General features: G+C 38.9%; 2 protein-coding genes across 3 annotated transcripts; one reads left to right on the top strand and one right to left on the bottom strand.

Annotated features, from left to right (window-relative positions):
- Positions 1-637: 637 nt before the first annotated feature.
- LOC21394562 (probable protein phosphatase 2C 35) lies at positions 638-4719 on the top strand. 2 transcript variants are annotated; one of them, XM_010107385.2, is made up of 5 exons: positions 640-2349; positions 2939-3067; positions 3691-3912; positions 4053-4113; positions 4305-4719. In XM_010107385.2, the coding sequence occupies exons 1-4, from the start codon at positions 1429-1431 to the stop codon at positions 4053-4055; spliced, it is 1275 nt and encodes a 424-aa protein (XP_010105687.2). In that variant the 5' UTR covers positions 640-1428; the 3' UTR covers positions 4056-4113; positions 4305-4719. The 2 variants fall into 2 exon arrangements, with proteins under 2 accessions (XP_024027518.1, XP_010105687.2); XM_024171750.1 differs by lacking the exon at positions 2939-3067 and having other exon boundaries at positions 638-2349.
- An 829-nt stretch (positions 4720-5548) lies between these two features.
- Positions 5549-13948, bottom strand: LOC21394561 (SAC3 family protein B). Its single transcript, XM_024171748.1, has 17 exons — positions 13662-13948; positions 13333-13539; positions 13183-13239; positions 13000-13101; positions 12791-12895; positions 12558-12662; positions 11665-11898; positions 10897-11124; positions 10553-10809; positions 10181-10281; positions 9847-10062; positions 9241-9468; positions 9071-9162; positions 8900-8993; positions 8577-8669; positions 7572-8480; positions 5549-7406 (listed from the first exon to the last, which is right to left on the bottom strand). Exons 1-17 carry the CDS (start codon positions 13823-13825, stop codon positions 5649-5651), a joined length of 4950 nt encoding a protein of 1649 aa, XP_024027516.1. The 5' UTR covers positions 13826-13948; the 3' UTR covers positions 5549-5648.
- Positions 13949-14295: the final 347 nt, after the last annotated feature.

The following is a 14295-nucleotide window of genomic DNA, read 5'->3' as shown; positions in this document are numbered from 1 at the left end:
AAACTTTAAAAAAAAACTCACTGATAGAATATCTTATTTTAACTATTGGATTAAGTTTATAACAATTAGATCTGTATAGATTCGTATTAAAATTTTATAGCGCGTAGCATAAAACTACTCACTTTATAGATTTAATCGTTGAAAAAATAATGTAATAATCAAATAAAGTATACCACCGGTAAATTTTTTTAAGAGATCCCACTGCAGAAAAAGTTAATTAAAATGGCAGGATTGAAAATCTCGAGCGATAAAATCCACCCAATCCTTGACAAACCCCACTTCTCAATTAAACATGCGTTTGGTTTATGGATTAGAACTATGTGATTAGAATTATTTTTAACTTATGTGTATTTTTTATGAAAAAAAATACTATAATAAACCACGAATTAAAAAATAAATCCATCTACCAAACATCACCACACATCCCGGCCAAACTGTTGTAACAAGTAATGAAGCTTTGCATTATTCACGACGCAACAACAAGATTTTTGCTAACATCCCTTGTACCATTCTTGGAAATTTCTTTCATTCTTTAATTTATTATAATATTTGATTTTTGCGTCACATTTGTTTAATTTATTATCAAATAATATTGACCTTTCTCACTCGGTCAGTCACAGTATCGTGTTGGTGGGTGTTTTCTCGGAACACGGGCCTTTCTTTTTTTTTTTTTTCAGTCAGTCGACAACAAACCCACCCATGCACACAAGATTGAATCTTGTTTGTTTACTCTCTCTGTCTCTTTCTCTCTCTAAAACCATTCCTTTGAATAAAGAGAAAAAGAAAACCTTATTTTCGTCACCATTTTCAGACACTATAAACAGACTTACGGACACGGATCCAATTTGGACACTTCTCTTGGGAGGTTTCGTGTTCTTCAATCTTTCTCCCTCACTTAATGCTTTCTCTTCTCCCTTCTGTTGCTATTGTTGTTATTTCACCTTCTGAATCAATCATGTTCTCAAAAGTTGCTTTCTTTATTTCACCTTTTTAGGGAAAAAAAAAAAGAAAATTATGATCGTCATCAAGAAAGAAAGTGAAAGGCCAAAAAAACTGTCTCAGCCTTTGCTTTATGTGTTTTCTTTCACTCCAAACACACACAGTTTCTTTCTCGAGAGTTTGAAGAGAGAAAAATTTTCCCTGGAAAGTTTAGAAAGAACTCTCAATCATCGTGTATTCATCATTCAAAAAGTAAAAAGTTCCTTACTTTTTTAGGGTTTTTAATTTTCATCTTCTTACCCAAATTCCTCTTCTGAAAAATGAGTTCTGCGCTGAATTTTCAAATTTAGTTCCACAATGTCGAATTTCGGAAGTGCCCATCTCGCTAAATCACCCTCCGTTTCTATTGGGCATTTTCTCAAACACCTTGTCTGCACTTGAATTTTTCCACCATTTTCTTTTTCCCTTCTTCTTCTTGTTCTTCTCAAAATGGGTTGTGTCCATGGAAAGTGCTGTAGTCGCTACCCTTCGTCCTCCAACGGAGATTCTGGAGAATTCCCAGCAAACGATCCGTACAGTTTCCAGAGAAAACACCTTCTAACGGAGCGCTCATTGGAGTGCGTTTCCGTCCCTTCTCACGACTTCCGTTTGGAGTACTCTGTTCTCTCACAGCGAGGCTATTATCCGGACTCACTCGATAAGGAGAACCAGGACAGTTTCTGCATCACAACCGAGCTCCAAGGTAACCCCAACATCCATTTCTTTGGTGTGTTTGATGGGCACGGACAATTCGGTACCCAATGTTCCAATTTTGTCAAGGACAGAGTCGTCGAAATCCTCTTGGACGACCCGGCATTGCTCGACGACCCCGCCAAGGCCTACAATGCGGCTTTTCTGGCCACGAACGCCGAGCTCCACAACCACCGCGAGATCGACGATTCGATGAGCGGGACCACTGCGATCACGGTGCTCGTCGTTGGCCACACGCTTTTCATCGCCAATGTGGGCGATTCGCGGGCGGTTATCGCGGTTAAAGACGGGAACCGGGTAGTTGCTGAGGACCTCTCCCGTGATCAGACGCCGTTTAGGAAGGATGAGTATGAGAGGGTTAAGCTTTGTGGGGCCAGGGTTTTGAGTGTTGATCAGGTGGAGGGGATTAAGGATCCTGATATTCAGAGCTGGGGTGATGAAGAGAGTGAGGGTGGTGATCCTCCAAGGCTGTGGGTGCAGAATGGGATGTACCCTGGCACCGCGTTTACGAGGAGCGTTGGTGACAGGACGGCGGAGAGGATCGGCGTGGTTGCTGATCCTGAGCTGTCAGTTGTTGAGCTCACACCGAACCATCTCTTCTTTGTTGTTGCAAGTGACGGGGTGTTTGAGTTCCTCTCAAGCCAGGCTGTTGTAAACATGGTATGTTATGTTCAAAATGACCAGTTAATCTAGTTTCCATAAAATTTCTTAATTGGTTTTGAAGATGGTGACCAATTATGTAACTTATGTTCATTTTGATGTGTAGGTGAAGTTCAATGTGAATTTATGATTATTTAGTAAGTTATAAGCACACTAACAATAGCAACAATATCTAAGAAGTTACCATTACAAGAGGTTTTTCCATTTGAGTGTCTGTTTATAGTTGTCACTTAATGGATGAATCATATCGTGTATTTTATAGGTGACTTGGGTTCTAAGCATTTTAGCTTCTTACAACTAGGAATCAACCAATTACTTTCTTGGGTCTTACAGAGTTTTAGCATTATGCAAGTTTTATAGTGGGTAGATAAAGTTTGGATGCACGAATCAAAGGCTTTTAGATGAGCAGTTTTCTTTTGACACTAAAATGAGAAAAGACTAAAAAGAGGAAAAAAGAAAAAAAGAAAAAATCGTGTCTCTCCTATTAACCACCTCCTGTCTCTCACCATCTTTTATTGTTGCCCTTAATTCCCTTTGTTAGTTTGTCCTTGATAGATTAAAGATTTTCCTTCTTCCTTTCTTCATTTAGGCTGCGAAGTATACAGATCCTCGGGATGCTTGTGCTGCTATTGCTGGTGAATCTTATAAACTATGGTTGGAACATGAAAACCGGACAGACGATATAACAATTATCATTGTTCACATCAGAGGCTTGAATGTATGAATTATATGAACTTTCTTGTGGTTGCATATTTTGCTGATCTGTTTTTACCTTCCCTGTGATGATTCTGTGCCCTGTTCCAATCTAAACTTGTATCTATCATTATACTGCTATGTGGCAATCTGCTTGGGTTTCTTATGGCTATAAGCTTTGGGGGTCCAATTTATTAGGTGTTTGGTATGAGGATTCGTGCCATAATTCGAATCATGGTTTGTGGCGCGCTATAATATTTTCTCTCATAAAAAACACATGTAAACTGAGAATCATTCTGAATCCATGAACTAAACGTCCACTTAGAGACTTTATGTCATGTTGGATTCTATTGTTTTAACGTCAAATATAAAATCACTGCTTTTTTTTTTTTTTTAAATGGTACGTATGCCTTCTCCACAAATGAGATTAGATTTTATGAGTAAATCCCATAAATATTGGTTTCCTGATGAGGGATATGAGTACTTATATAAAACTGCCATTGCCACATATAAGTAGACCATGTCATGAACTGAATTATTTTTTCTTTTTTAAGAGAAAAAACAAGAAAAGTTTCTGATAGCATTGCTATCTTATCTCTTCCTATTGACTGGGTTGTTTAGCTAAACTTTTGTTTTGTTTGCTTACAGTCTGCAGCTGGAATTACAGATGGATCAAGTGGGATCAATAGTAGAGCTCCATTAAGGAAAGGGAAAGGAACTTCAGACATATCTGCGGCAACTGGGTCAGATGTTTATCGCTCAGTACGAAGCGATCCCTCAGATCTACAGTCCTGTCAGTACCACGTCTCGATGAATCGAAGCCCAGCTATTGTTGTTCCATCTCCCACATGTCAAAGGCCCTTGGAAGTGGTGGGTCTTTAAAACTTTGTATTATTTCATTCTCTAAACATTTACTCCGTGTTGCAAGGTGATGGGTCTCTCTCTCTCACAAACTGTATTGTGCAACGTATCTGAGCATATGTTTTTTTTTTAATCTCTTTGTACTGCAGTGACTGAACTGACAGTTCTTTGTGAAGCTGCCTCTCACCGCATCGACATTTAATCCAAGCGGTAGATCTACTACTACCTTCTAGACCTCCTTTAAAATCTAAAAGTCTTCATCATGGGTGTTTTTTTTTTTTTTTTTTGGAGGAAGAAACATGCTTGATAAAATCTTAAGCATTCCATTATTCTACGAGTTAGTTTTGAACGACGTTCTTGTTTATGGATACTGACTCTTCTGTTTGCCTTGTAAACGACAGAATGTGGATGAGCAGTGCAGTTACAACTGGCAGCGAAAGTTGTTAGTCCTATGTTTACGATATTGTTACTAATCACTAGTCCGTTGCTAATGTTACTTTGTCACACGGTTTCTGAGTATACATTACCAGTGCCTCGAGGAGAAGAAATAATTGCTCTCCTTCAGCTGTAGCCTTGCGTCCACTAATCCCACAAGTGTAGAGACAGAGCAAATATGATTTGTAGAGTCTCACAATCAACTTCTCTCGCAGGAGGTTGGAAGTTGGTCATGTAGTTGCCAGGGTTTGGTTGTAAAATGTTTCTTTTGCTACACGGCATTCTGCGAAAAACAATGTACAAAAATTAAGCTTAGGTTTTGTTGGTTTATGCATTGACTAGTTCATGGGCAATAACAAGGGAAATCATGGTTGTAATGAATGATGATGATCACGACGGCGACAACTCGTCTTCTGTTTCTCAATTTCCTTATGAAGTTTGTGATTAGAGAGAGACGAATATCTGATAATAACAAAACTGAGAGGCTTATGACTCAATAATGTCAAGAATTGAGAGTGGTTAGCCTGTAAATATGGCCATTTCATGCTTTTGTCATTGTTTCCTAAGAAAGTGACAAAACCCAAGAGGTTAGAGTGGCCTACATGTCTTTGCCTTTTGAAGCAACCTGATGTCCCATCCATTAATAAACTGATAGCTCGTCCGTTCAAGAGTTTGTGTACTTGCAAGAGCTGCCGGGCAATTGCTTTAGAGAAAGGTTCCATTATGTGCAAACCCCACAAACTCTAATGATTTATTCATCCTCCAAACTCCATTCCATTGGTAGCTTTTATTGACTGGCCCGCCCTCTAACGTAGATATTTTTCTTTTTGCCCTTTTCTCGTCACTTTTCACCGCTGAAAACAATCGGACCCCTCACCAGTCTTTTTTTTTTTTTTTTTTTAGTTTTTAATATTAACGCAAGAGAGAGAGAGAGATTTTACTTATATAGCTGAGCTCGTTTGAGTTTGATCAGAAGATTAATGAGGCATGGAATCTAGCTTTGTCAGCACAAGTTCGTTCTTTTAAAATCTATTTATTTTACCGATTCGAGTTTTATTATAATAAAAAACTATAAAAAATAGTCACATCTAATTTTTTTTTTACAATAACAAACTCTCATATAAAATTACAGTTCAACTCAAATTAAAAACTCAAATCAACGAACTAAACGGATTCAAAGAAAGAAGAAACGAAGAAAAACCTAGCCGTGTTTTTTTTTCAGCTATCAAAATTTGGACAGCAGTTGGGATTTTTTTTTTTTTTTTTCAGTTGAAGACAAAAGTACAAAATTTTACATCCGCGATAGCAGACTAGAAGTATACAGACAGTTTATCGTCTATCATGTTTTGCAACATGTTACATTTCTCTAATAACTTGCTCAACTTATCAGTTTCATCATCGACCTTGCGAGCCACAGTAACTTCTCTAACAACATTATCCGCAATAATGGTTCCACGATCCCAATCAATCACGGAATCATTCTCGATGAAATCACTTGCTGTAACGGCCTCTTGAGCTTCATCATTAGAGGCCAATTCGGGAACAACTTGATTAGCTTCTGGCAGTGGCTGATAATTGCTCCTGTAGAAAGGAAGGGCGTAACTAACTTCGATCATTTCATCTAGAGATGGCTGGTTTAAATGATAAGGCGACAGTCCACTGCCTTCAACTCCCAACACATCCAGATCACCGAAAGCTCGAGTGACATCGGGACGCTCCAAAACATAAGCTGAAGATAACGGCCCACTGGCTATGCCCATCAATCGCCAATTGAAAATCCGCTTGAAGATCATAACCCAATTCGGAACAATATGAAAGCACGAACTGCGCAGCTCAAGTCGAGACCTTTGCAGCATTATGGAAGCCTCTTTTATAGCAAGCGCATCTCCCATCAATATATTGGATTCTGTCAGGTACCTGATCAAGCTCTCTCTAAATTCTACTCGTTGGATCTCAATTGCTCCGCCTACGTCTGAACCTTTGGCCAAGTAAGATAAGTCATCGGGGAAAAGAGGAAGTTTACAATCCTGTAGTGCAGACATCAATGGTTCAATTTTCTCAACTGAACTCCAACCATTTTCCGGCATGCACCCCTCCACAAATCTATGCTCATAAGTGAACGCCTCCAGCAAAGTAATCTCAGGGCAAGGCCAACTTATATGATTTGCTTTGGCGGCAGTATCAACATCCACAAGTGACTGATCCAAGGCTTCGTTGAATGCTCGGACACAATCATTAGGATCTACTTCATTGTCTTTCATCCTGTCAAGTGCCTCCAAGGAAGGATTCAAGTGAGTAAGAACAAGTTCCCGCGTATTAACACAATGAAGAACAAGTTGCGGAGGTGATTCACTAGCCAGCCACTGTAGTCCCTCCCTTAACCGGCTGTCGCTAAAAAACCCATCCAAAGATTCTACTTGCTGGTTTTTGGTTAGGGAAACAACCAGAAAAATACTTATTCGTGACTTGTCCATGTCATGGAGACCTAATTCATCCACTATAATGGAGGAAGGATCTGAAAACTCATCCTTGAATGAGCCGCTTAAGATTAGAAGAGGCAAGCAAGAACCAGAAGGTATCGACTTCAAAAGTTTATGGAGCTGAGCTTTTTGAAAATTCCAAGGGATGCTATCACTTGTAAGGAACAAAACAGAATTTGCACCAGACACAGTATCCGTCAGATTATTGAAATTTGCTTCCTTGACTACAGACAAGCAGCAGGTCATATCTGTAAACGATTGACCGGGAATCCATTTCTTCCAAATTGATAGTCCAGGATATGAAATTACCAAATCGTCATCAGCTTTGCTAGAAGATATGAGTTTTGACAGCAACCATGAACCCATTTGCGAATGGGCGGTTTGGCTGCATTCACCCATCTCAGCTTCTTCTGGATTTGGAGAACATACAATAATTTTCCAAGAAAGGCATTTAGCATCAGGGTTTCTTCTGCTTAATATACCAGCTATTTCTTTTGAAACATTCAATCTTGACCAAGATTGTTCATGTTTTGAATATCTCTCCCTTAGAACATGATCAATGTCAAACTCCTCAGCTGTGCTGGGTGGCTACAAATAAATAAATAAAGGTATAAAAGACTTGGATAACAAAGGATCAAGTTTGAGAGAATTACTTCAACTAGTAAATGGGGTGTAGGATGAAGCGAAATATAATATGCGAATCATGCCAGTGCATGCATTGTTATATAACATGCAGTATATCAAAAAGCTTACGTCTTGTTTCGGTTGAAACAGCAGCCCCAATGGTAATGAATCCAGTGCAGCATTTGCAGCAAGCTGCCTTTGCTGTCGCAACTCCCTCTTCCTTGAAGCACGTCTCTTCCATGACCTTAGTATCAACTTGAGTTTTGCCTCAGCAATTTCTTCACGTTGATAGTCTGCCATAACATCCTCATTTTCAATTTCCTGGAGGACATCCGAAGGTTCTTCATCTTCCAACTCATCAACTATATCTTGGGGCACTGGATTCTCCACAGTATGAGTATATGGAATATCGGGAAGTCTATCTTGCAGAGTTGTCTTTGAAACAAGTTGCAATGACATTTCTTTTCTGTCAGAATGCATGTATATCTGTGGAGAGATGCTGAAAGAACTATCATAGTTTGGCTTTTCCTCAATACTAACTTTGCTAGGCAAGGGTTTAGACAAGGAGGAATCCCACGACAGAGGATAGAAACCAGGCAACTGATGCTCATCTTTACGCTGCTGACTAAATATGGAAATTTCAGCTATTGGCTGCATTTTTTTGGGCTCTTTTGGGGATGGAACAACTTCATAATCTGCCATTTCTTCATCAACCGCATGCACGGGACTAAAAACTTCAACGGATGAGGTGTTCTGGAAAGATCTTTCCTTTTCATCAGACGGGAAAACCTTTAGTTCTTTATCAGTTGTCTTGGTCATCTGAATTTTGTCCGGTGCTTTAGTAGGTGATATGACTTGAGTAGAAAGCGAAACATCCTCAAATATCAGTCCTGATTTTTTAAGATCAACAAGTTTAGAACACCTGGTGGGATAGTCCTTATCGCTGTTGAGAAATGGTCCTTCCTTCACCATATATGGCTCTTCAAAGACCTTTATCAGGAAACCATGATACTCCAAAAGGCTTTCCATGTCCTCATCCTAGTTTCAGTTACCATGAATATTAACGTAGGATAAAGAACAGAATACATACAGCCTTAAACAAGTCAGGTCAGGACAGGTCAAGAAAAAATGTACCTCCATTGCTAGCCACTTAGCAACGTGGCTAACAGGTAGACCTTGATTATTCTGAAGTCCAGCATGTAGAGAAGCAAGTGCTTGTGTTCGTAACTGCTCAAATAGAACAGAAATAATAAAACTGCGAATTACTACATCATGCATAAGTGCAAAAATGCTTATGTAAGCTCATACAAACAAATAAGATCCAACAGAAAAAATCCAACATACACAACAATTTTGAAAACATGACGACCTATGAGGATGTGTTATTTGTTATTGGGCAAAAAAACTGAAGAAATAAGCTAGCAAAGTCTAGAGATCAATGTTAAAATTGCTTATACCTTAGCAAAGTGAGCATGCATTAAGCATGCTTGAAGATAACTTGCTTTCCTTGCCAGCCGAAAAAAGGCAATAAAGTTTCCAGTTCTACAGGCTCTGAAAAAGCAAAACAATTCAATGCTTAGACAATGGATTGTATGGTTTCTGGAAATACATCAATGAGGAGTAACAACCTTGCCACATTACGTGCAAACAGCACCTCTTTCGTTTGTCTTATCTCTGGAGTCATCTTTGCAAGATCAAGTGAAAGCTCTGCTGGTTCAACCTAGTAAGAATGACTTATTTTCATAGACAACAACAATATGAAACCTGTACAATTGAGTAGCTGCTGCAGATGACTTACTATGTACCCAGGATGCTTGTCTAGCTTGAGAAGCGCATAATACCCTCGAAATTCTCTCTCCGTGGGAATGGATATCCCTTTCTTTCTGTGATCATCATACAGTTGAAACAACTCAACTGATGTTTTATTCATCTGTTCAATGTTCAGGTGCGCATCAAAACCCTCAGAGAAGCCTTCTCCCCTTGAGTATTCACATAATTCATGCATGGCAATTATGTGAAGTCTTATCTGAAACAAACCAAAAACAATCAGATATATTAAACAGTGTGTGAAAGACCAGGCTTTGCACAATTACCAAACATATTCAAGCCTCCAACTGGAATAAAGAGAACAAGCATGTCAAGTGCTGCTGGAAAAATTCTAAAATGAACATCTGACACTGGATTAATACGAAACAAAGTTCCTTATCTAGAAGTCACGACAAGTGTACTGCCACTAACCAACTAAACACAATGAAAGGCTGGTTCTTCATGAAAGCAAGAAAGCTACGAGATTAAAAGTCTATTTTGAGATTCTATCATCTAGTTTCATCATGAATGCAATACAGTTGCAGTCCTTTTATCCTAAAACTAAAGTTGCTTTATGACTTGCTACATCAATACATACCATTTGCTCCAGCATAGTAATAGCACCTTGGTCAAAAATGTGTTGCATTCTCAAATCCATTCTAATTGCTCGCATCCTATCCCATAAAAAGTTATATATGCCAAGAAACCTGTTATTATAAGGTTGATCAAGCAAATTGAGCAAATAGTCAATTGTTTTCTGCAGAACAGGCATTGGTCTTATCAAGTTAGCTTCCCTCTCAGCTGTTCTAGTATACTGCAACAAAACAAAGGTAACGGGATATTAAAACCTATTAGTAGGGTAAGCCTTTAAGTATTTCTGCTAAAATGTAACAGCCAGTTTAATATAAAACACAGAGAATGCAAAACACTACCTTTTTAACAGCAAGATATTTGTTGGTTTGATTTCTATCCCCATCCAAGCGTTCAAACTGGTCAAGATCCCCTTTTCTCTCTCGCGAGATCCTTTCCGATTCTGGAGCAAAGAACCATGTTTAAAGGAGAAAAAATGAATTTTCATAAGAAATCCATAGTAGAGGGAAGTTACTACTAGCTATACGATAATCAATATGATAAATTGACAGAACTAAAATTAAGGAGTCAAACACACAGAATTCTTGTAGAAGTACTATTTTCTTGTAACTTTTAGAAACTGAATTCAAGACCTCAGCATTGCAAGTAGCAACAATTTATCATTTAGATTTTAGTTCACAAGCTAGCTCTACTTACGAAGTTCAGAGACATACCCGGACACATATCTGTACATAAACCGATAATAACACTAGATGACCTTGAGCCTTCATGCTCAGATATAGCACCGCCACTAGCAAAATGTTCAGCCAATTCTGTAGAATGTTCTAAACTTAATTTGTTCCTTCCAACTATAGACAGTTCATGCTGAATGGTCGAAATCTTTATATCCGTAGCATCAACACTGCTCTGTGCCTTTTCTCCTAGTTCAACCTTGAAGCGGGCCAATCTCTTTGCCTTGGCTTGCATTTCTCTGCAAATGGTATCAATATATTCTGAAACATAACAAAAATATACTAGAACCTAATGATGAATAAAATTAACCCATTCAAAATCTCACCGATCAGCATCCTGAATATCATAGGAGCTTCCCTTAGTGACTTGATAGCTGGAATTTAGAGGGGGTGATCTGGATCTTTTCGTAAGCTGGAAGCTGGTGGGATTGGTTGCAGCAGCTTCAGAAAGAGTATTGTTTGCATGTGGCAAAGACCTCCGAGAAGCTTGAGAATCATGAGTACTAAAGTTAACATTTGAATCAGTACCCAATGCAGAAGGAGATAAAGAAGGCCTGGGGAGGAAGCACAAATAAGACTCACTTAGACTTTTTTTTTTCCCTCTTTCCCCCCACTCCTTCAAGGGTGGGATTCTTTAGACGTCCATGTACCAAAATCCCCTTAAAGAGTAAACATGATTTATGTGTCTATCAACATGTGTGATGCACTCAATTGCTGGTGAAAAATATTTTATGACGTACCAAATTATAACAGCACTTTCTTGGCTCAATTTCTGCTGCTCTTTGTAAAAAAAAAAACATTTCTATTTCAACAAAATGTTATTGAGTACTTCTCAAAAGAGCCAATTACTCTAGACGGAAAGGGGAACTCTAAGTTTCAAACCATGCCGCGTTATTCTATAACAGGACTAAAGGTATTTCATCAAAAAAAAAAAAAAAAAAATGAAAGCAACGTATTTTTCCTCATTTTAGGTAAATTATTTTACAGTTATCCAAATAGATTATTGCCCCAGAACCTAAAATATAAAAACTATAACAAAAAACTAGAAAGGTAATTAGAAATATTAGTCATGTGCTTCAGTTTATGCAGGTTACCTTTTTGCATTGTTTTGAGGAAAATGAGAACTTTCACGGAAAACTTCATTCGCAGATGGTGGAGTAGAGGATCTTGTACGATCTGTGACTTGAACAACATCAAAATGACTTCTTTCAGAATCATAAGATCCTATATAAGACGAGACTGAAGGTCGATCCTGTGTAGCCTGCAAACTGACATAATTACGTGGTGACTTGGGCTGTCCATCTAATGAATAGGAGGATGGAGCGGGCCTGTTTAAAAAAAAAAAAAGAAAAAAGAAAAAGAAGCTTCATCAAGAAACAAAATGGTGTGCAAAAAGAAGAAAAGATAAGCATTGAACAAAGTAAAATTCTGCAGTGCAATGATATCCAAGAAGAAACCATGCAGGGCAACATTAGGTGATCTATTTTAGTAAAACGAAAGATACATCATACATCAACAGGATGATCAACTGTCGTGAGCAGCCAGGCAGCAAAAGCATAAAGTTAGCATTGTTTATATTTAAAAAAAAAAGTGACCAACTATATTCACTAGCCTTGGTATCAAACAAGATGCACAGAGTTCCAAGAATCCAAGCCGAATTTATGAGAGTAATGTTTTTCAACAGCAACAAGATGGGTTCATCTAAATGTGCATAAGCATACATACACATATGACACGGACATACAGACTTACCATATAGGTGCAGCTCCAGCAGAAGAAGGGCGAAAAGCCGCCTCAACAAACTGGTTGCTTTTAAAAGTCAACTCCGGCGATTGAGTTCTTGGAGGAGTTAAGTGACAACAATAATTAACATTCAAATCTAAGCCACCTCAATTCATGAGAGTAATGTTTTTCAACAGCAACAAGATGGGTTCATCTAAATGTGCATAAGCATACATACACATATGACATGGACATACAGACTTACCGTATAGGTGCAGCTCCAGCAGAAGAAGGGCGAAAAGCCGCCTCGACAAACTGGTTGCTTTTAAAAGCCAACTCCGGCGATTGAGTTCTTGGAGGAGTTAAGTGACTACAATAATTAACAACCAAATCTAAGCCGCCTCGATTCATGTGTAACGTTTTTCAACAGCAACAAGATGGGTTCATCTAAATGTGCATAAGCATACATATACATATGACACGGACATACAGACTTACCGTGTAGGTGCAGCTCCAGCAAAAGAAGGGCGAAAAGCCGCCTCGACAAACTGGTTGCTTTTAAAAGCCAACTCCGGCGATTGAGTTCTTGGAGGAGTTAAGTGACTACAATAATTAACAACCAAATCTAAGAACTGCAAGATTTCAAATACCTGGTAAATAGAATCAGAAATAAGAAGGAAAACAAACTCACAAGCACAAAATCTTACCGTACAGGCCCAGCTCCAATAGAAGCAGGACGAAAACCCTCAGGAGAAAGATTGTTCCTTGAACCCAGCTCAGGTGAATGAGCTCTCGGAGGAACAAATTGACTGCAAATTATCAACAAACCAATCTAAACAACAATACCGAGTATCTCAAGAATGAAAAGAAGTAAGAAAATGAAATCTTACCGTACTGGTCCAGTTCCAACGGGAGGAGGACGAAAGTTCTCGCCAGAAAGATTGTTTCTAGAAGCAATTCGCGTATCAGCACAGCGCAAAATCCAAACGAAACAAACGAAACAATCAAACGAAAAACAAAAAAAAGTAGTTCGGAGTTACCTTCTAGGGAAACCTTGACCGGAATTTCTTGAGTAATCTTCTCCTCGCGAAGGAAACGAAGGCGAATTGGGTCTTCTACCGCCTTGCCATCGAGAAACCTTGAAAGCAGGCGATGTGACCCCAGAAGGCAGCGGCTTTTGGCCGCCATTGTTCTTGAAGAGCGATCCTTGTCCATCGCTCCGACCAGGGGGAGACTGGACAACGGGCCTGGAGAACAATTAGGGCTAATCAATCACCATAACGCATATACAATCATTCCATTAAGTATTCCAGAGCGAAAATCGAGAAAAGAAAGCGACGAAGCTGATCGGAGTTCGGAGCTGAGAAACCTGGGAGATCGGAGAGGAGAAGCGCCCGGAAAAGGCGGCGCTTGCGGAGAAGGAGAAGGAGACGGAGAGAAAAGCGGCCGAGCGTCATTGAATGCTTGCTGCGATACGAGCCCTCCGGTTGCTGAGCCTGGCCCTGATTTCTTCCCAAATCCAGCGTCCTCCATTTTCACTCTTCCTCTTCTTCTTCTTCTTCTTCTACTTCTAGGTCATATTCAGAGCCTTTTCCATGAAAGAACTGGTTTTTTCTCGTACTTTTTCTCTTTTCTGTAGTCTGTAATTATTCCTGTTCTTCAGTGGGGGATCGAAAAAATTCGTAGTTGAAGAAGAAGAAGAGGCGCTCCTCTTCAAATTGGACTATCGAAACGGCGTCATTTTGGAAGTCTGGGCTAATTGAGCTGATATTGGGCCTAGGCCTTAGCCTAGCCAACAAGAGATATTTATGCGGGCTGCCACGCTTCCTCAGTGTGGATCGACTTATGCCCTAGACTTCAAAACCATTGCAAAAACTGCAATGGAAAATTTTTAAGTAAATTCGAGTATTTTTAGTAGAGTTTTTAATTGTAGTAAAAAAAATTAAATTTAATATTTTTTAAAAATTTTTAACTGTAAAAATTTAAAATTAAAAATTTAAATA

This window comes from Morus notabilis, unplaced genomic scaffold, assembly GCF_000414095.1.
Source record: "Morus notabilis unplaced genomic scaffold, ASM41409v2 Scaffold38, whole genome shotgun sequence".
Classification (NCBI taxonomy): domain Eukaryota; kingdom Viridiplantae; phylum Streptophyta; class Magnoliopsida; order Rosales; family Moraceae; genus Morus; species Morus notabilis.
This window is presented reverse-complemented; position numbering and strand designations above follow the sequence as displayed.